Genomic DNA, 19,102 nt, shown 5'->3' on the forward strand with positions numbered 1-19,102 from the left:
TTCTCAGAGCCTGGACTGCTCTTTTCGTCTACTTTTTGTAAGCTTTTCCTTTCTGACCATAATATATCCCATAGAGCCAAAGATCCTTTTTACTTTTTAATTTTATGGATGCTAAGTATGACTTTTATTTCGAGCTCAAGCACTCAACAAATGTAAGCATAAAAAAATTCTACAGTCGTTAAATCTTATCACTGTTTTGTTTTCTTTTTTTTTTTTTTTCCCTGAGACAGAGTCTTGCTTTGTCGCCCAGGCTAGAGTGCAGTGGCAGGATCTTGGCTTACTGCAACCTCTGCCTCCCAGGTTCAAGCAATTCTCCTGTTTCAGCTTCCTGAGTAGCTGGGATTATAGGCACGTGCTACCGTGCCCAGCTAATTTTTGTATTTTTAGTAGAGACAGGGTTTCACCATGTTGGCCAGGCTGGTCTCGAACTCCTGACCTCGTGATCCATCTGCCTTGGCCACCTCAGCCTCCCAAAGTGCTGGGATTACAGGCGTAAGCCACCATGCCTGGCCTGTTTTCTTTTAAATAAGTCATTTAACCTTTCTAAAACTCACAGTTCAGTTTCAGAAACTGAATACACAAAAGAATATTAAATCCTACTACTTACTGGGTATTACTAATATGCTAGGCATGCTAGTGCCAAGTAGTTTTCATACTGGATCCTCACAAAATTCTATGAAGTTAAGGTGCAATTATCTCCATTTTATAGATAGGAAAACTGGCTCAGAAAGGATGTCCTTTGCCTGAGGCATGTAATTAGTGGTGGAACCAGGACTCACATCTCTGTCTGGATACCAAAGCCTGGCCTTAGCATTATATAATTATAAATCTCTAAATAGACACAGTATCACAAGAGATAGCACGCAGCTCCATGACAGGGCCAGAATGGCTAAGAAAACATCTGCTTAACAATGAACAAGATATAAAAATATCTTGAAAGAGAAGCTATTACCATCTGAACGGCGCTGATGTACTGCTTTTGCTCCACATAGATGTGTGCTAAGTTCAACCACACATCACTAATATCTGCTGTTGCTTCTCTTACTTGGGCAAATACATCACGAGCTTCACGAAAATATCCTTTGTGGGCCAAAACAGCTCCTAAAGATATAAAAAGGTTCACACTTAAGAATTTTCTAATTGGAGTCAGAAAAACAACTAAAAATTCTATTTTAAAACAACTCATTGATCACATTTTAAGAAAAATTCTGATTTACAAACATTCCTCTGAAAGTATTCATTTAGAACAAATTGTTATGGGTACTCAAGTTTTATAGTCACCTATGCCATTGGCAGCATACAGATTCTTTGCATCATTTCTGAGTACTTGTTTGTAGATGGCCAGAGCACGATCTTGATGACGCTTTTCCTATAGAAACAAGTGCTCTTAAAAAAGATTCAAACAAGAATGCAGAGTATCAGTTTTGTTTAAAAGGACAAAAAGAGATTACCTTTTCTCGATCTCGGGTGGGCTGATGTAAAGTTTGGAGCCACACGTTGCCAAGGGCTAGCATAGAATAGGTGTCACTCTGTGTGGATGGCTGCTTTAATATCCTCTCAAACTTCTTCTGTCCGGGACCCCATTCTTGTTTTGCCAAATGAAGATTGCCAATCAAAGACCAAGCATCTGGATGATCCTGAAACACACATATATGAAGAAGGAAAATCTGCAGTTTAGTTTGAGAGAGATCAATCATCTTCCCACAATAGCTGATTACTGAAGAGGTTTACAAGCTATATTATAACAGTGGTATTTTTTCTTTTCTTTTTTTTTTTTTTTTTGCATGGCAATCCAAATTTATTGAACTACTAATGCTAAGTTATACAAACTTGCACCACTTTAATTAAGGCTTTCAGTTTACATTTGGCCACCTCAAAGTAGTTGTAACATTAGGCTGGTCAATTTAAATACTGTGGCTCCCTGTTGGATAGACACACAATCTTTACATCCAAACATAAATGCATACAAAGCAACAAGGCGCTGTTAAATAAAACAGCAATAGTTACTGCAAATTAGGCCTTGTGACCAATTACATGATTAAAATTACTTCCCCACATTCACATCCACAGTACTTGTCCACCATTTAAAAATCTCAACCAACACATTACACATGTGGAACCATCACTAACAGGCAAAAATACTAAACTATATTTGGTATTGCAAATACACTTATGCATGAGCAAGCAAAGGATTCACAGTGAGAATCTACAGCTGCAGAAGCCTGAAAATGATTTACAAAAATTGTTAAATCATTAAAAAATTGTTTGAAAATATACACTTCTTGTTGTAGACCCCCACGAGTGGTTTTCAAACGGAGTTGATACCCATTAGTGAGTTGTAAAATCAGTTTAGTTAGTATTTAGTTATCTACATAGTAAATGCAACAGAATGGAATAAAGTAAAAATATCAGTGTATCGCCCAATGGCAAAAGCAAAAAATGACTTGTGAAACTTTCATTTCAGTTGTTTGTCATATATACATTTGTGTGTACTAGGCTATGATGTGAAATCTATTTCTTTTTGTGGGCCATCAAAACGTTTAGATGACCTCTATGGTTCCATACAAAATCCTAAGATACTATGCTATAAGGTTCTCTCATACGGTACTAACTAAACTGAAAGTGAGGTAAACTAGAGAGAGTAAAAAACACAGGAGCCAGGTCACATTTGTTGAAGTGGAGTGAAGGGACGGGATGGGGGAAGGGAAGAAGGAACAAAGAAGACAATAGGAAAGATTTACATAAAAAACATGGTCCCTATTTATAACATGATTAACAATGCAACCTAGTATATTTTTAGTATCTAACAAGTAAATGAAAACAAAACAAAACAAAAAATGACAAAACCAGGAAGATGTAGCCATTAAAAGGAAAAACTGATTTATGGGGAAGGAAAAGTGAAAATAATTATTTCTCAAACCTAAGAGTTAATATTACCAACCTGATTAATCTGAAGAGCTTCCTTAAACCAATCTGAAGCCTCATAAAAGTTTCCTTTATCTCTAGCCATGGCTCCTAGGCGCAAATAGCCTGAAAACATATTTAAAAGTTTTTATATCCCAAATATTAGCCATAAAGGATCATAATTTTAAAGTCATACTTTTGAAACAATTGTTTTCATTAATACAGCCATACAAGGAACAGAAAAGTCCCAAAGGTGAAAAAATACCAATCATCAATCCAACAAGTTAAAGAATAATTTTGTCATCATCTAGACTTACTGTTTGAAATCTAAGACTTACCTCTGCCACTCCTCTCCCAATGCTAGTTCCCTGGTCCAAGTCCTTATCTCAAGCTAAGTTATTTTAAAAGCTTGGAACTGGCCTGTTTCTAATTTTTCTCCAATGCACACCATTGTCAGTTACCTTTTTTAAAAAAAGCTGCTTGTAATATGGCGAAACAGTGAAAGTCTGATGAATAGGTATTACTACTTAGAAGACCTGGGCTCTAACTGGGGTTCTTCCTTAATTAATAGTGAAGTGCTACACAACACCAAAAGAAAAGTTGTTGTTTTCTCTAGGAAATGTCACTTCTCTCAGGAAACCAATAATGGTTCACTACTGCCTATCAAATCAATTCAAATTCGGTCTGGCATTCAACTGAAATCTTGCTTATTTTAAATCACTTTTGCATCCATAACAGCATGACAGGCACCAAGTTAATAGCTCCTGATATGCTGGGTGCGGTGGCTCATGCCTATAATCCCAGCACTTTGGGAGGCCATGGGGGATGGATCACCTGAGGTCAGGAGTTCTAGACCAGCCTGACCAATGTGGCAAAACCCCACCTCCACTAAAAACACAAAAATTAGTCGGACGTGGTGATGGGCCCCTGTAATCCCAATTACTTGGGAGGCTGAGGCAGGAGAATTGCTCCAACCCACGAGGCAGAGGTTGCAGTGAGCCAAGATTGTGCCACTGCACTCCAGCCTGGGTGACAGAGCAAGACTCCATCTTAAAAACAAACAAAACAAAACAAAACAAAAAACAAAAAAACCTCCTGATTTACTAGAGTCAAAACATCATGCTTTAGGTTCTTTTTAAGGAAAGTACAAAAACAAACAAAAAAACCCTCAGACACACAAATAAAATTAAGTACACTATGTATATTATTATTATTTAAAATATAAAGATGGGGTCTCGCTATTGGGGTTGTTTAGGTTGGTCTTGAACTCCTGGACTCAAGCGATCCCCCTACTGTGGCCTCCCAAAGTAATGGGATTCTAGGCATGAGCCACCATGCGAGGCCTAAATTATTTTTTAATTAAAAACTTTCCATATTTTACAATGTATAGGTTGCAAAACTCAAATTAGGACATTTTAGTAGTAATTGTTTCAAGGAAAAGCACTTTTCTTTCTCACTATTATAAACATTGTAAGAATGTTCATATGAAATCAAAGCAGGATGTTTCAAAGGTAAATGCATTATCAAATATGCCAAGCAGTTGTTAAAAGCCTAACAAAGGTAGCTGACCCACTGAAGATAACCTAGTCATTGAAATACGGTCCAGTTGGTTTTAGTTGCTTATTTCTAGCACAAATGTAAGTAAAGCTGCACCTTTGTTTTAAGGCCACGAATTTGCCCTGGAGAAATGGGGACATTAGAACCTTAAACATTTTTTACTATCAATTCTAAATTTTTTTTCAGGCTAAATTTTTGCTGCTTTTGTGGGAATGAAGGGATTTCATTACATAAAGAAGTTTAAAATCCTTACAGTCAACATAATTAGGATGTTCGCGTAAGATGTTTTTATACAGTTTTTCTGCTTCATGGAATTCACACATTGCCTCATATAGCCTAGCGAGATTATATGATGTGGTAACGGAAATGGCGTTATAATAATGCTCATCGTGTTCCGCTTCTGCTTTTGCACGGTCCAATGATGCCAAAAAATATTTCTATGAGAAAGAAAAATCACACTGTTAAAAGATTTAGTTTATACACTTTTTAAAAAGGTGTGCATTCAACTTGATTCAGTATAAAAGAAGGAAATATTTCTATTTTCCTACCTTAGCCTCCCCTAGGTTTCCAAGTCTAAAATGGAGGGCACCCACATTATTGAGAATCTCTGGAGGGACATCGGCCTGCACTTTCTCCTGAAGGATTCGTGTTGCTGTTCCATAGGCTGAAAGGGCACCCTGTATTTTCATGATTGACAGAAAAAGGTGTTAAGTGGAAGAGAGACACTACACCAGGCTTACAAAAAACCTATCATATGAGAGATTAAAAAACATTACTAAAATACCTGTATATCAGTCTGTTCTAAGATTTGTGCCAATTCAATCCAAGCTTCAACATCATCGGGATACTGTTCTGTGACCTTCTTCAAATGGCCCTGGGATAAAAGAGATTGTTAAGCTGAAGTATTCCATCTATAGGTTGTCAAAATAAAAAGTGGGGGCTATTTAAGTCTGTTTAATAAATCCATTGTTTGTTATCTAAACTGGAACAAGCTCAGCTAACAAAACTGTTTCTATCATATTTCTACTAGCAATAACAGGAAATGAGAAATGGGAGTTTTGGGATAGCTAACAGAAAACAGCTAAGACTTTAAAAAAAAGATGTACCTTGGCAATATCTCGTTTTTCTTGATCTTCTGAGGCAGCATAGAGAGAGCCGAGAATTTTCATAGTTTCATAATTATTAGGATAAGCTTTCAAAACCTTCTCAAAGCACTGAGATGCATTTTCTTTGTCACCTCGATAAATATACATTTGTCCCAAACCAAAAAATGGGAGCACAAAAGAGGATGAGGCAAACTGTGTGGCTTGATAATAGTACTGAAAAGCTTGGTCATAATCTTCCTAAAGAATGAAAATAAAACAAGACCAATATGTACAAAAGTATTGGAAAGACTTAAAACACTATAAGTAAAAAAATTAGACATTTAGAGAAGTTATAAAATTACCTGAACATGGAATGATCTAGCTAGCTGATAGCAGCTCTCTGCTTGCATAGCTTCCACTTCTGTATTATGGAATGCATGGAGGGCCAGATGCTGGACTTTACTATAATCCTGAACAAAGATCAGAAAGTCAACTGAGTGAATTCATAAGACTAGCTTGCATAGCTGTTTTATCTTAGACTAACACTTCGTTTACCTGTAAGACACATTTCCATCTTCTTCATAAATAGTTGCCTTTCAGTGCTGTAACAGTTATAACCTAATCAATAATTCACTATGAAAGGGGAGTATGTTTCTACAGCCAGAGAAAGTAAAGCACTGTGGTTAGTCTATGGTCACATAGCTATTAATCACAGTGCTTTACTCTCTCTGGCTGTAGAAACATACTCCCCTTTCATAGTGAATTACTGACTTTAGACTATTAACTCTTCCTCAACTTATCCACCCACAAAATGGGAATAAGATTACCTACATCATAGAATTACTGTGAAGATTACATAAGTAAATACATAAAGTGCACTTTTTTTTTTTTTGAGACAGGGTCTCACTCTGTTGCATGGGCTGGAGTGCAGTGGCGCCATCATGGTTCACTGCAGCCTCGACCTCCCAGGCTCAAGTGATCCTCCCACCTCAGCCTTCTGAGTAACTGAGACTACAGGTATGTGCCACCATGTCCAGCTAATTTTTAAAAATGTTTGTAGAGATAAGGTCTCACTATGTTGCCAGTGCTGGTCTTGAACTCCTGGGCTCAAGCAATCCTCCCACCTCGGCCTCTCAAAATGCTGGGATTACAGGCGTGAGCCACTACTCCCAGTAGATTTAGTATTTTAAGAAACCTAAAATACCACTGCTTGGAATTAGTGGCAACTTAAAAAATACAACATGATCAACATGCAAAATAAAAATGTCAGTGACTCCTTGTTCCCTACAAAGTATGCCCAAATTCTGATATTACACAAATGCTCCACTACCTGAATCCAAAGCATTGCTTGCCATAAGTATATTATATACTATTTCATAGATTTGTGTGTCTTTCCCTTTTCAACTCTCTAGTGACCTCTTCTTAAAAACCTAGTTCAAAAGCTCTGCAGCCTTGGTGAAAATTCACCTAAGCCACCTGACCACTTCCTCATTTCTCTACCATAAATGAGTAGATACCTTTATTTTTACACTTACATTTGTTTACATGGCTGCTTTTTCTATGAAACTGAACTCCTTGAGTACAGAAACCATGTTTTACTAATCTTCACATCACTACCACAGTGTTGGGTACAATATATAGGGGTCAATAAATATTAAGCAAATAAACGAATAAACAAATGTAGGTACCCCCCAGGTAACTAATACAACAAACTCTATAATTTGGAGGGGTGGAAAAATCTGATATTTTCAAATTTCTTTCCAAGTTTAAAAAAGAAATAAAATATCAGTTGCAGTACAGAAAAACAAAAATCAGAATTTAAAAATAAATACTTCTACCTTTTTGAAGAAAAAGTGATTTGCCAAGTGGTTCAATACCATAGGGTTACTAGGATCAATAGTATAGGCTCTGGAAAGAAGCTGGACACCATTTTTAATGGAATCAGCCTAAAAGAAAACATCGCAACAAGGTGGAGTGAAAACAATACTAAATTAGCACTTTTTAAGAAGTTTTCTTTAGTCATAAGAAATAAGTTATAAACCCTAACATCAGACATTAAAACGATTAGAAGCTTCTTATGATTTTAAATATCTGTATTGCATTTGTAATTAAATCTCCCTTTTAATCCTTAATTTTTTTGTGTGTCACTTTTTTCCTTTTTATTTTATTGTTCAGTTCTTGTTTGAGACTTATCTCATCTACTTTATTAGTCCCTGCCCCTACTTCTCCCACAAACAGCCATCTTTGTTTTTATTTATTTATATTCATTTTTATTTTTTTTCAGACAGGATCTGTGTTGCCCAGGATGGAGTGCACTGGCACGAACACAGCTCACTGCAGCCTTGACCTCCTGGGCTCAAACAATCCTCCCACTTTGATCTCCCAAAATGTTGGGATTATAGGTGAGAGCCACCATGCCTGGCCTCTACCACCTTTGGTTTTATTGATCCGAGCTGTTTTCTTCGTGTGACTGATACTGGTGGATTACCCAACAGCCATTTTACCACTTATCCTGCTAACAGAATCCAGATTTTGTAGCCTGTGAAAATCTTTTGAGTTTAGGAAGGAAAGCTCCCTTCCCCTCTTTCCCAGGCCCGGGGGATGAATCATGATTGATCTACACCAGTCCAGATAATCTTTTCCTCTCGCCTAAGGTAGTGGTTCTCAACTGGGGATGAAGTCATGTTTGGTTATCACAATTGGAGGAATGCTACCGGCATTTAGTGGGTAGAGGCCAGGGATGCTGTTAAAATAAACATTCTATAATGGAAGGGACAGTTGCCCCACAACAAAGAATCATCCAGCCCAAAACGTCAATAGCACTGAGGCTGAGAAACCCAGGTATCTCTGTTTTGGACAATTATACATAAGGGGAAGCATGACGGAGAGCTTCCTTCTCAATATAAGACAGGGCTTCTCTAAGAGAAACCCTTTTTATCCTTTCCCTTTCCTCCCTCTTTATAAGACCGATGTAATAATGAGAAGCTGGAGATGTTGCAGCCATCTTGTGACTATGAGGTGACAGACATGATGAAGAAAGGTTGCACCTTAAGGAAGGGAGGACAGAATTATATAAAATCATAGGTTTGATGACAAGGACCTATCAAATTTGAGACCTTTGACAATTGGTTTAGTAAACACTAAAAGCCCTTATGTTTAAGGCATTGGGATGTGTTTTTTGTTACTTGCAATGAAAGCATTCTAAACTGATATACAAGTCTACGACCCCTTATCTGAGATTCTGAAATCTAAATGCCTTAAAAAACAAGTTTGTTTTTTTTTTTTTTTTTTTTTTTTTTTTTTTTTTTTTTTTTTTTTTTTGGTAATCTTGGAGCAAACTCATTTGGTGGCAATACTACCTGAATTGTAACCCTATCCTACTAGTGTGAACACTCTATCATTTTACCACAGAAATATAAGTTTGCTTTTGGCGTAGTGCCCCAATAACTGGGTGTTGTACATTACAAAGTACAGGTACCTTTCTGTAATCTGTAATCTTAATTTCTAAGACACATCTGGCTCCAAGAGTTTTAGATAAGAGGCTGTGGGCCTGACAAAGCAGTTAGGAGCTAGATACTTTTTTCACTTACATACCTCTTTATTGTTGAGTTCTAGAACAGCCAGTCCAACTAATGCTCCCACGCATTTGGAATTGAGTTCCAGGGCTCTGCTGAATGCCAGACGAGCTTTTTCCAGTTTGTTAAGTTTCACAAAGCAATGGCCCATTCCTAAACGAACTTCCGCTATAAAATGAAGTCATTCAATCTGTCAAACTAGGGCATTTTTTAGAGTTCAGTTACAAAAATGCTTAAACATTCTCTATTTATGAGTTGCAAAATCCCCAAAATTAACCTCAGTATAACTACACTACAAAATCTTTTGACCTATCACAACTTCGTCTCCTTGGAGGCTACATCATACCACATTCCAACCCTCTCCCCTATCACTGACACATTTCTCACTATAGAACAGAACACCTATAATACTGGTATTTTTCTTGTCTTCTAACATCGCTGCTAACCATACCTTCAATTTCTCATTACTGAAGAACAATTTTTAAACAGAGAACAAAAGTTCCACTAAGACCTTAAATAATGTGACTGATTATGGGCACATACCATTGCTCCCTTCAGAGCTATGCTCATATGTGCCACCTCATTTAAGGCCATGCCAAAACACAAGTTCCCATCTAAAGCCAATCGCCATACTGGTCACTAGATGCCCTCTTATCTATTTAAGGATACTGCTCCAGCAACCCTGCCCTATTTTTTCTCTCTACTGGATCATTCATTCTCATCTACACATAAACATTCTGCCATCTTATACAAATCCTCTCTTGATTCTATATCCCTTTCCAGTTGTCGATCATGTCTGTTCTTCCTTTGATAGCAAAACTCCCAAAATGATCTAGCTATGCTTGCTATGTCTAATTCCTTTCCTTCCATTTTCTCTTGAATACACTCCAGTGAAGCTCTCACCCCGCCATTCCAGTAAAACTGCTTTTATCAAGGTCACTATGGATTTGTATGCTGCTAAACCCAATGATCAATTCTCTAACCTATTTTACTTGACCTAACAACAGAATTTGACACTGTTGGTCATCATCTTCTTCTGGAAACATTTTACATTTGCCTTTAAGGACAATGCACTTACCCTATTTTCCTCCTATATCTCTGGCTGTTATCTTCTCAGTCTCCTTTGCTGATTCTTCCTTATTTCCCTAATCTCTTAATATCAGAGTGCTCTAGGGCTCCACCTCCAGACCTCTTTTCTATTTGCACTCATTCACAGCTTTATACACTATCTATATGTTGATGACTTCAGCCCAGACCTCTTTCCTGAATTCCTGCCTTTCTGCTGTCTCCACTTTGTCAATTTTAAATAACGGGATTTGGAAAATATGATTAAGTACAGAGTTTATTGGAGCGCAAGGTGTGAGAATGGCCACCAGAAAAGTACTGACTCCAAATGAATGATATCAGCGTTTTCCAAAGTGAAAAAGTTAAGGTTTTAATTATTTGGGGGGAAATAGAGAAGTTCTAGTAGGATTATAACATTCTAAAATATAACACCAGGTTCCTATGTCACAGCAACTTGATTGGTTACAAATTGCTATATTCTAAAAAGATTATTTTATTGCTCCATGTGAGGGGGGTCTTATTTCTGGCACCATTTGATCTTAATTGTTTACAGAAAAAAAAAAAGGCAGAAATTGCAACTGCATGCCACGTGACTCAGGTTATATAGCCACATTCTTCTCAAGGCTCAGGATAAAGCTCTAAAAGCTTTAAGTCTGAACTGCTTAATTTGACAACTTATATGTCTAAAAGGTATTTCAAACTTTTCATGTCTAAAACTAGTTCCACTTAAACTATTTCCCAAATATAGTAAAATATAACTCTACTTTTCCAATTGCTTGTGCAAGGGAGTTATCTTTGATTCTTCCTGTCTTACACATCATATGTACTCCATCAGCTCTCCTTTCAACATACATGTAGAATCTGATCACTTGTACCAACTCCACTATTACCTCCCTAGTGTGAGCCACAATCACCTCTGACCTGCCTGTCTGCAGATGCCTTCTCCCTGCTCTCCCTACTTCTGTCTTTGACCCCCGCCCCTTGAGCCCCACTCTAGTCTCAACCCCAAAACTCAAACAATCCTTTTAAATATAGGTCAGATCATGTCACTCTACTGCCCAAGGCCCTCCAATGGCTTCCCGTCTCTGCCGACGTAAAAACTAAAGTCCTTACCATAATCTGTGATGCCCTATGTGATTAGTCAATCCCTGGTTATAGCTTTGACCCCATTTCTTACTACTTCCCCCCCCACTCTTTCTCTCTCTATTCCAGATACAATGGCCTCCTCACTCTTCCTTAAACTTATCAGGCACCCTCTTTCCTCTGGACCTTTGTACCTTCTATGCTCTCTCTCTAGGAGTGGTCTTCTCTTATATATCTGCATGGCTGCTAGTTGTTTTTTAGGTCTTCACACAAATGTTCCTATCTCTGATGAGTTTCCTTGGTCATCCTTTCTAAGCAACTCCTGATGCTTCTCATACCCTTTTTCTGCTTTATTCTTCTCCTTGGCTTTTATTGGTAGCTTACACATCATACATATTTTACTATTTATCTTGCCCACTGACTGGACTCCATGAGGGCAGGAACTTTTGTCTCTTTGGTTAATTGCTACATTCTCAGGGTTTAGAACACTGCCTGTCACATAGTTGGTACTCAATAAAAATTTGCTACATGAATGACATTTTGGAAAGAAAAATATTATAGGTCAAAAAGATTATATTATAATCTACTATCCAGACTTTTTTTTTCTTGAGACAGGGTCTTGCTCTGTTGCCCAGGCTGGAGTGCCATGGTATGAACACGGCTCACTGCAGCCTCAAATGCCTAGGCTCAAGCAATCCTCCCGCCTTAGCCTCTTGTGTAGCTGCGACCACAAGCACTACCATGTGCAGCTGATTTTCTGTAAAGACGGGGGTCTCACTTTGTTGCACAGGTTGGTCTCAAATTCCTGGGCTCAAGCAATCCTTCTACCTCAACCTCCCAAAGTGCTGAGATTACAGGTGTGAACCAGTACAGCCAGACCCTATCTATTTTTTTTTTCCCCTTGAGACAAGGTCTTGTTCTGTTGCCCAGGCTGGAATGCAATGGCACACTCATGGCTCACTGCAGCCTCAACCTCCCAGACTCAAGCGATCTTCCAGCCTGAGCCTCCTAAGGAGTTGGGACCACAGGTGTGTGCCACCATGCTCATGTAACTTTTTTATTTTTTGTAGAGACAGGGTCTCACTACGTTGCCCAGGCTGGTCTCAAACTCCTGGGCTCAAGTGGTCCTCCTGCCTCGGCTTACCAAAGTGCTGGGATTATCGGCATGATCCATCGCACCTGGCCTTACTATCCAGCTTTTGACTCAAACATAGCACTAAAAAAAAAAAAACCTTGATTCTGACATTTCTATAATCCAACAATATCTTTTCATAATTAACTTCATAAGCAACTGACAAATCCTCAATGCTTTAAGCTGGGTCATACACAGTTTAGACATAAAATAAAATTTTTCTCTTACCTGGACATCCTGGGTTAGTACGCAATGCTTTCTTATAGTAAGCAAGAGCTCCTCTGTAATCCTTCTTGTTGAAAGAAATGCAAGCTTTACCTGTAGTGATTTTTAAAAATAAACACAGTGTCTGATTAAAGGCTACAAGTCTATTATGTTTTACACTAACTTATCTAAGTTAAATACATCCCTGAGTAAGAAATACTTGAAAACAGTCAACAAAATTTCATATTAAAAATTTGTTTTTCATAAAAGTATACTAATTTATGTCTAAAAATAAAACTTCCTGTTTTTATGTTAAATGTTATAAAGTTAGCAAACTAACATAGGAACAGAAAACTGAATACCGCCTGTTCTCACTTATAAGTGGGAGCTAAATGATGAGAACACATGGACACACAGAGGGGAACAACACATACTGGGGCCTTTTGGAGGGTGGAGGGTGGGAGGAGGAAGAGGATCAGGAAAAATAACTAATAGGTACTAGGCTTAATACCTGAGTGATGAAATAACCTGCACAACAAACCCCCATGACACAAGTTTACCTATGTAACAAACCTACACTTGTATCCTGAACTTCAATAAAAGTTTAAAAAATGTTACAAAGTAATAATTGAAATAGCTTGAAGTTGTCTAAGTAGAGATTGTTTATTGGCTCTTCAGAAGTGTATAACCAATTACTCTTTTTTGAAAAAATTATTTTTTGTAGAAATGGGGTCTTGCTATGTTGCCCCAGCTGGTCTTGAACTCCTGGCCTCAAGTGATCCTCCTGCCTCAGTCTCTCAAAGCGCTGGGATTACAGGTATAACGAGACAGGGTTGCAAAGCGCTGAAATTACACCATGCCTGGCCTAAATAATAAATTATTCTTAACTGGTATATATTTTATTTCTACAATTTCAACAATATTTGTTGTAGGTAATTTCATTTGTAACAACATAAAGCTCTTCTACTTTGCTATCTAGCGGAGTTATTAAGGAGCTATTACCAAGAGACATATTCTAGGCATATGCTGAAAACAATTGTTTCCTAACATGTTGCCAAAGATCACTTACCAAGAAGGGCTGGAATATTATTTGGAGACTGATTGAGTACAAAATGAAACTGTGCATCAGCTTGATCCATTTTGTCACCCTCAAGTAGGCAGAAGCAGGCTCTTCCCAACAAATGGTTCTATAAAGTAATGTATTATCTTAGACTTTACTCCTATATACCATGAACATGTAACACTAAAGTGAAAACCAAATAGGAAGGAGGTGGAGCACAATGCAAATTCCCCTATCCAATGTAATGTGCTTAAGCTACTAACAAGCAATTCTTAACTGCAAAATGAGAAATTATCCTGAAATGTAAGTCTTCTGTGCCAGTAACAACAACCAAAAGAAAAATTTAAATTCCCTAAAATATCCTTGAAATTCACCTGGAGATAATAAAATTACTGGAGCAAGTTTTATGTACTAAATTTGCCCATATTACTTAAACAGTACAAAAACCAAAGCATTCCAATTTTAATGAGGAAGCTTTCTTCTTTTTGACTCTATCAACCATGTTATTTGAAGAAAAACTCTTTCAAAAAATCTGCTATCACACACATTTTGCTTTCATGTGCTTTTTTCCCTCTTCATAAATGGAAAGACATTTGACTTTATTTTTACCTGATCATACATAATAATTTTATCGGCCATTGTATACAACAAGGTGGCCTGCGTAATAAGATCCTTTTTATTGTCCTTATTCTTTTCTTTCCGAGCCTGTTGTACATAATACGCTGCCAATGTATCCAAGCAAGTCATCTGGTCTTTTTCATGGTCTCTATAGTCCAAATTGCCATCTATACGTGCTGCTTCCAACAATTTTACAAACTCTTCTGTTTTTCCTTGCTTGTAGTATTCCAGCTATAAGGTAATAAAACAAATTAGAATACTAAAGCATATGTCCATATAAAAAGTTGTACACAAATGTTTATAGCAGCTTTATTTGTAATAACAAAAAACTGGAAACAATCAAAATGTTGATTAACAGGTGAATGGATAAACAAGCTATGGTGTACCCATAAAATGGATACTATCCTACAATGAAAAGGAATGAACTATTGATACATGCTACAACATGGATAAATCTAAAAATAATTATGCTGAATGAAAGAAATCAGACCAAAAAAAAGTACATATTGTGTGATTCCATTTATATAAAACTCTAGAAAATGTAAAACAATCTCTAGTGTCAAAAAGCAGACCAGTGGTTGTCTGGCACGCGGATTAGGGGTGGGGTGGGGGACTTGTGGGGAGTGGTACAGAGGACACTTTTGGAAGGTGATGAATGTATTCATTAATCTTGATTGTGGTGATGATTTCACAGGTATATACAGATGATAAAACTTATCAAATGGTAAATGTCAAATATGTGCAGTTTATTATAAATCCATTAGACTTTAATAAAGCTGTTTAAAAAACTGGAATCATTCAAAATGTTCCCAATCTGCTGCTTATCTAGTTGATTTCTAACTAAAATTTTCAGATAAGTAGAGCCTAAGAGAGAAAACAATAGTGAAAGAGATGAAGAATTCTAAATAGAAAACTTGGGTTCTGGTTCTAGATCTACCAAAAATTATCTGTGATTTGGGCCTGTTTAATAACTTCTCTAGGCATCCGTTTGACTTATAAATAATAAAAGAAATATCCACTAGGTGTTGTGGTATGCACCTGTAATCTACTACTTGGGATGCTGCAGTGGCAGGATGGCTTGAGCCCAGGAGTTTGAGTCTAGCCTGGGCAAAATAGAGAGACTCTGTCTCTATGTGGAATATCCACCACTTATTAACCACTGACTATTGGTCACATACCATGAAAGGAATTTCATATACATATTCTCTAATCTGTACAACCACTCTATGAGGTAGATGCTAACATCTCTATATTTTAAATGAGGACATATGCTCAGAAGTTAGATCATTTGTCTAAGGTCACATAGCTAGTTAGCAGCCATGCCGGGACTTGATCTAACCCCAAAGCCTACATTCTTTTCCCTACAAAAATCTATATCCCACAATGTGTCATTAATTTATTCTACTACAGGTGCCATGCTAATCCTCCAATATTCTAATTTTTGTTTAAGTGCTGTTAAGGAGGGCATATGTACTTAAAAAAAAAAAATATATATATATATATATATTATATACATCTAAATTACCATCTGGTTTTAAAAAAAATGTGTGTGACAAGGAGGCTTGGTCTCCATGGAATAAGAAAACTTGGCACTTCAAGTCAAGAAGGCACTGCTTGTCACTGAAAATACTTCTCTGTAAATCCACATCCAAAAAGAAAAAACTCTTAGAGCAGTCTTGAGCACTGGATATAAGCCCAATTCCAGACCTATTTCTCTGACTCTTCAAGACAATATTAGGAGCCTCTTCTGTATGTTTGTATGAAAGCAATGTGGCACATCTACTTAGGAATAATGACTGTAACATTTATATTACCTAGTCCTAGAAAAAGGAAACATCACTATGCAGCTGATGCTGGCAAGTAGAGGATATAGAATTTTAGGCTTTCTGATTGGATTTTCTTGAGAATCTCCAGTAAGATTCACATTGAAGGAGACTAAATAGGACAAAAAACATAAGCCTGAGATAAACTTCACCCAAAAGAACTTTTGTGATTTTGGGTGAAGTGATTTTCCCGGAACCTAATCACTTTCTAGAATATTTTAAGGGAAATGTTTTATTGTTATAGGAAACAATGTTAAGCAGCAATGTTCACATAGAAGCACTTCGCTTCTTTTCAATCTATAAACCATAAGCCAGCCTTCACTGAACAAGCACTAAATAATAAAATATTCAATATAGAGTACTACTTAAATGAATTTTGCCTTTACCAACATATACTAATTCACCAGTAGAGCAGCATATCATTTAGGAAAATGGCCTTATTGTTCCATAAATTATTAATGCAATTAACTTCCATACACATGGTATAACTAATCTATCATGCAGCCAAGCTGGCTATTACTATATCTGAAAACAGAAACTACATGTTTTCCTAGTCAACAAATAAAAAATATTTGCTACATGAATACTGACCGCCAAAGCAATCCATATGTGCAGTTGTGTGTGTTCCTGTTTCAGAATACTGATAACTTCATCTCCCTCCGGTAACTGATCGAAGTCAAGTTCAATGACCTAAAATACAAAATGTAGGTCTTAACTCTTATTCCACTTAAAAATTCACATTTCATCTTTGCTGCTTTTCATGAATATAATCAACATGCATATACACAGAGTACGTGTTCACTTTCAATACGGTTGAGCTAATCCATGTTAATGTTTAAGGAGCACATGACAAATAGGTTATACTATAATAAAGTTAAAGCACGGAGAAGCAAACAAACCCTGCTACTTGTCCCCAAATCACTGGAACTATAAAATGCTAGAAATGGTCTGCTTACTCAAAAATAACAAAACAAAATCCTACTTAACATAGAATCCAAGTAAAGTGCAGATAAGCACCCTAGAGACTCTTATGCCATAGGTCTAACTCCTTGAGATGCATGACCCTACAGGCCATGCAAAGTTGAATGCCACTGCACACATTAATCATGGAGGTGGCACCTGCGTGTAACAGACCGTCCTGACTGTAAGCACAAAAATAATAATAGGAAAATGTCCTGGAATTAGAGGTAATGACTACACAACTTTGCGAATACACTAAAAACCACTGAATTTTATACCTCAATATTATATCTCAAACAAAAAAATAAAAATAAAAGATATACAAGAAGACTGAACATCAAAGCTGAGAGCTTTACTCAGACAAGCCACAGGCCACCCATGAATGAGACATAGGTAAGGGAGAGGAGGTTAAATTTTATCAGCACACAGGGGCGGTAAATCTTGGGCTATCTCGCTGAAGGAGAGTTGGTGTAGAGAACACAGTGCACCATGACAGACTCCAGTTTCTAACGGAGAAGAGGCGACCTCCTATATATTCCCAGGGAAAGATCTCGAGTTTAAGCAGCAAGCATATAAACCCCGGTAACATCAGCGCCCACCTCTGTAATCTGCGAGGTGTTTTACAGTTTATCGGGTACTCTCACACCTCTGCTCCCGTGTCTTGGTTGGGAAAAGAGTAGCGCACTGTCAAATTCGAACAGGCTGGAGAGGAACTTTCAAGAACTCCTTCTCCGAGTGGCCCTGAGGCTGCAGAGATGCGGTGCCCCCAGCCTGAGAGGGCACAGGGGCTGAAGAAGATGATGATCAGACCTTGGCCAGGTATTTCGATCAGGGCTCTTAGGGAAGGAGGATGCTCTCGCTTCAGAAACGAAGTCGAGCGAAGTCGGTGGGGGCGATCGTACAAGTTCATGGCCCCCACCCACCTCCATACACGACACTTACCTCGTCAGTGTCCCGGAGGGGAATCTCGATGGAGCCCCGCGACATGATGGGGTCAGAAGGCGAGCAAGTGTCTCGCCCCGCCGCTCCGCAGCCGGTAGTCTCCGCTTCAGGCCAATCCAGAGGTGAGTGACGGCTCCGGCTCTGGTCTTGACTGCCGCCCCGCGGTGCCGCCGGAGCTCTGGCTTCTCCTTCCCGTCAGCCGCTTAAACAACGAGCAGCGGACGGCGGACGGCCACTTCCGGCGACCCCGCCCCCTGTCCCGGAAGCACTCCCGCGGGAGCGTGCCCTACGCGAGCTCAGCTTGTGGCTCCGGTGTTTCCGTTTTGGGGTTGGCGGCTCCGAAGCTTTCGTTGGCGTGTCGGCTGTAGGGTGACCCGAGAGCCTGCAGGACCTTCGGAACCATATGGCGTTTGAATCTCCTCAGCGCTGGTGCGGCCCCGAATGAAAGCTTGGAAGGCGTAGCCGCTTGGTCCCGCGGTGGGCGGGGCCCCTGCCTGACGTGGACCTCTTGGGATGGGTCTGGCCAATCCTGTTTTCTTCCCAAGATTGTTGTGGATAATTCAGTCATTCGCTCCGCAACCCAATCATTAGTTCATCTTTTGGCCCCCGTTAGGTGTAAGTCATACCTGTGATACCTTTGTGACTAGTTTAAATTAAAAAATTTACAATTAATTCGGTAATCATTGTGATAATTCATGTCTTATTTTTTTTAGTTCTTCGAAGCATGTAAGAGGATCTAGTATATTTGTGATTTAAATAAAATTGCAGATGAGGCCGGGCGCGGTGGCTCACGCCTGTAATCCCAGCACTTTGGGAGGCCAAGGCGGGCGGATCATCTGAGGTCAGGAGTTCGAGACCAGCCTGACCAACATGGTGAAAACCCATCTCTACTAAAAATACAAAAATCAGCCCGGCGCGGTGGTGGGCGCCTGTAATCCCAGCTACCAGGGAGACTGAAACAGGAGACTCACTTGAACCCGGGAGGCGGAGGTTGCAGTGAGCCGAGATCAGCCACTGCACTCCAGACTGGGGATTGATCGAGACTCCACCTCAAAAAAAAAAAAAAAAAAGGAAATTAATTTTAGTAATTTATT

The 19,102-nt window shown here is 38.5% G+C and overlaps 1 protein-coding gene across 1 annotated transcript in view; it reads right to left on the reverse strand.

Moving 5' to 3' along the window:
- Positions 1–18,244, reverse strand: part of CTR9 (CTR9 homolog, Paf1/RNA polymerase II complex component) — a 29,179-nt gene extending 10,935 nt beyond the window's left edge. The window contains exons 1-16 of the mRNA XM_032166614.2: positions 18,009–18,244; positions 16,698–16,796; positions 14,275–14,514; positions 13,675–13,792; positions 12,630–12,719; positions 9,141–9,289; positions 7,385–7,492; positions 5,909–6,016; positions 5,568–5,804; positions 5,246–5,335; positions 5,010–5,138; positions 4,715–4,898; positions 2,942–3,030; positions 1,452–1,637; positions 1,282–1,369; positions 953–1,101 (exon numbers count right to left, since the gene is read on the reverse strand). Of these exons, the coding sequence (XP_032022505.1) occupies positions 953–1,101; positions 1,282–1,369; positions 1,452–1,637; positions 2,942–3,030; positions 4,715–4,898; positions 5,010–5,138; positions 5,246–5,335; positions 5,568–5,804; positions 5,909–6,016; positions 7,385–7,492; positions 9,141–9,289; positions 12,630–12,719; positions 13,675–13,792; positions 14,275–14,514; positions 16,698–16,796; positions 18,009–18,053 (2,109 nt within the window). The 5' untranslated portion in view covers positions 18,054–18,244. The remainder of the gene's footprint in view (positions 1–952; positions 1,102–1,281; positions 1,370–1,451; positions 1,638–2,941; positions 3,031–4,714; positions 4,899–5,009; positions 5,139–5,245; positions 5,336–5,567; positions 5,805–5,908; positions 6,017–7,384; positions 7,493–9,140; positions 9,290–12,629; positions 12,720–13,674; positions 13,793–14,274; positions 14,515–16,697; positions 16,797–18,008) is intronic.
- Between the last annotated feature and the right edge of the window lie 858 nt (positions 18,245–19,102).

Source organism: Hylobates moloch, unplaced genomic scaffold, assembly GCF_009828535.3.
Source record: "Hylobates moloch isolate HMO894 unplaced genomic scaffold, HMol_V3 SCAFFOLD_11, whole genome shotgun sequence".
Taxonomy (NCBI): Eukaryota; Metazoa; Chordata; class Mammalia; order Primates; family Hylobatidae; genus Hylobates; species Hylobates moloch.